The following is an 819-nucleotide window of genomic DNA, read 5'->3' as shown; positions in this document are numbered from 1 at the left end:
CGACGAAGCGCTCACGCTGTGTACCCGCTGGCCGACGACCCATGGCGACCCGCCTATGTGCACAAGGGCGCGGGCAGTGCCGCGAGTGGCCATCTCCACTTTGGCGCGAGCCACGTGACGGTCGAGCGCGGCCTCGGCGCGATCGACTGGACCAAGAGCATAGCGCTGCGCGAGACGACGTGGCACTGGGCGTCCGCCAGCTTCTTTGCCGACGACGGCGCCGCCATCGGCATCAACTTGAGCCAACACGTGTACGACGTCGATGGCGCGTCCCAGGAAAACGCCATCTGGGTCGACGGCCGCGTGTGCGCGCTGCGCGGGGTTCAGTTTCAGATTCCAGATGTGGATCCGATCCACGCAACGTGGCGCATTGCATCCATCGCGCCGACGCTGCTTGACAATGTGACGCTCGAGTTTACGCCGGCCGGTGCCCGCCGGGATGACGCGGGCGTGCCGTATCTTGTGCACTCGCGCTTTGTGCAGCCGTACGGCACCTTCTCGGGACGCATTGTCTGCGCGACCGAAGACAATATTGTGCACGAGATCACGGTCGAGAATGCGTTCGGTGTTGTCGAAGACCACTTTGCGCTCTGGTAACGTCGTCGCGCTCTGTGTCAATATTGTATCGATGGCATTCACGTTTATTGTTTTCCGTGTCGCCGTCACGTGGAAGTGGTTCGAGGTGAAATCGATCTTGGGTGTCGTTGGCTCTCGTTGTGGTACCAAGGGATAAAAACCCTAGAAAATATCCCCTTGGTGGTACATTCACTTGGGTAGAGCCTAGCACTCTCCACCGTCGTCTTCACTCGCTCGCCTGGC

The 819-nt window shown here is 60.7% G+C and overlaps 1 protein-coding gene across 1 annotated transcript; it reads left to right on the top strand.

Moving 5' to 3' along the window:
* Nucleotides 1-54: 54 nt before the first annotated feature.
* SPRG_18546 (hypothetical protein) lies at nt 55-597 on the top strand (the record flags this gene model as incomplete). Its single annotated transcript, XM_012357988.1, has 1 exon — nt 55-597. A coding segment is annotated over one exon (543 nt), but the record flags the coding sequence as incomplete, so codon positions are not given.
* Nucleotides 598-819: the final 222 nt, after the last annotated feature.

Source organism: Saprolegnia parasitica (assembly GCF_000151545.1).
Source record: "Saprolegnia parasitica CBS 223.65 unplaced genomic scaffold supercont2.1286, whole genome shotgun sequence".
In the NCBI taxonomy this organism is placed as follows: Eukaryota; Oomycota; class Saprolegniomycetes; order Saprolegniales; family Saprolegniaceae; genus Saprolegnia; species Saprolegnia parasitica.
This window is presented reverse-complemented; position numbering and strand designations above follow the sequence as displayed.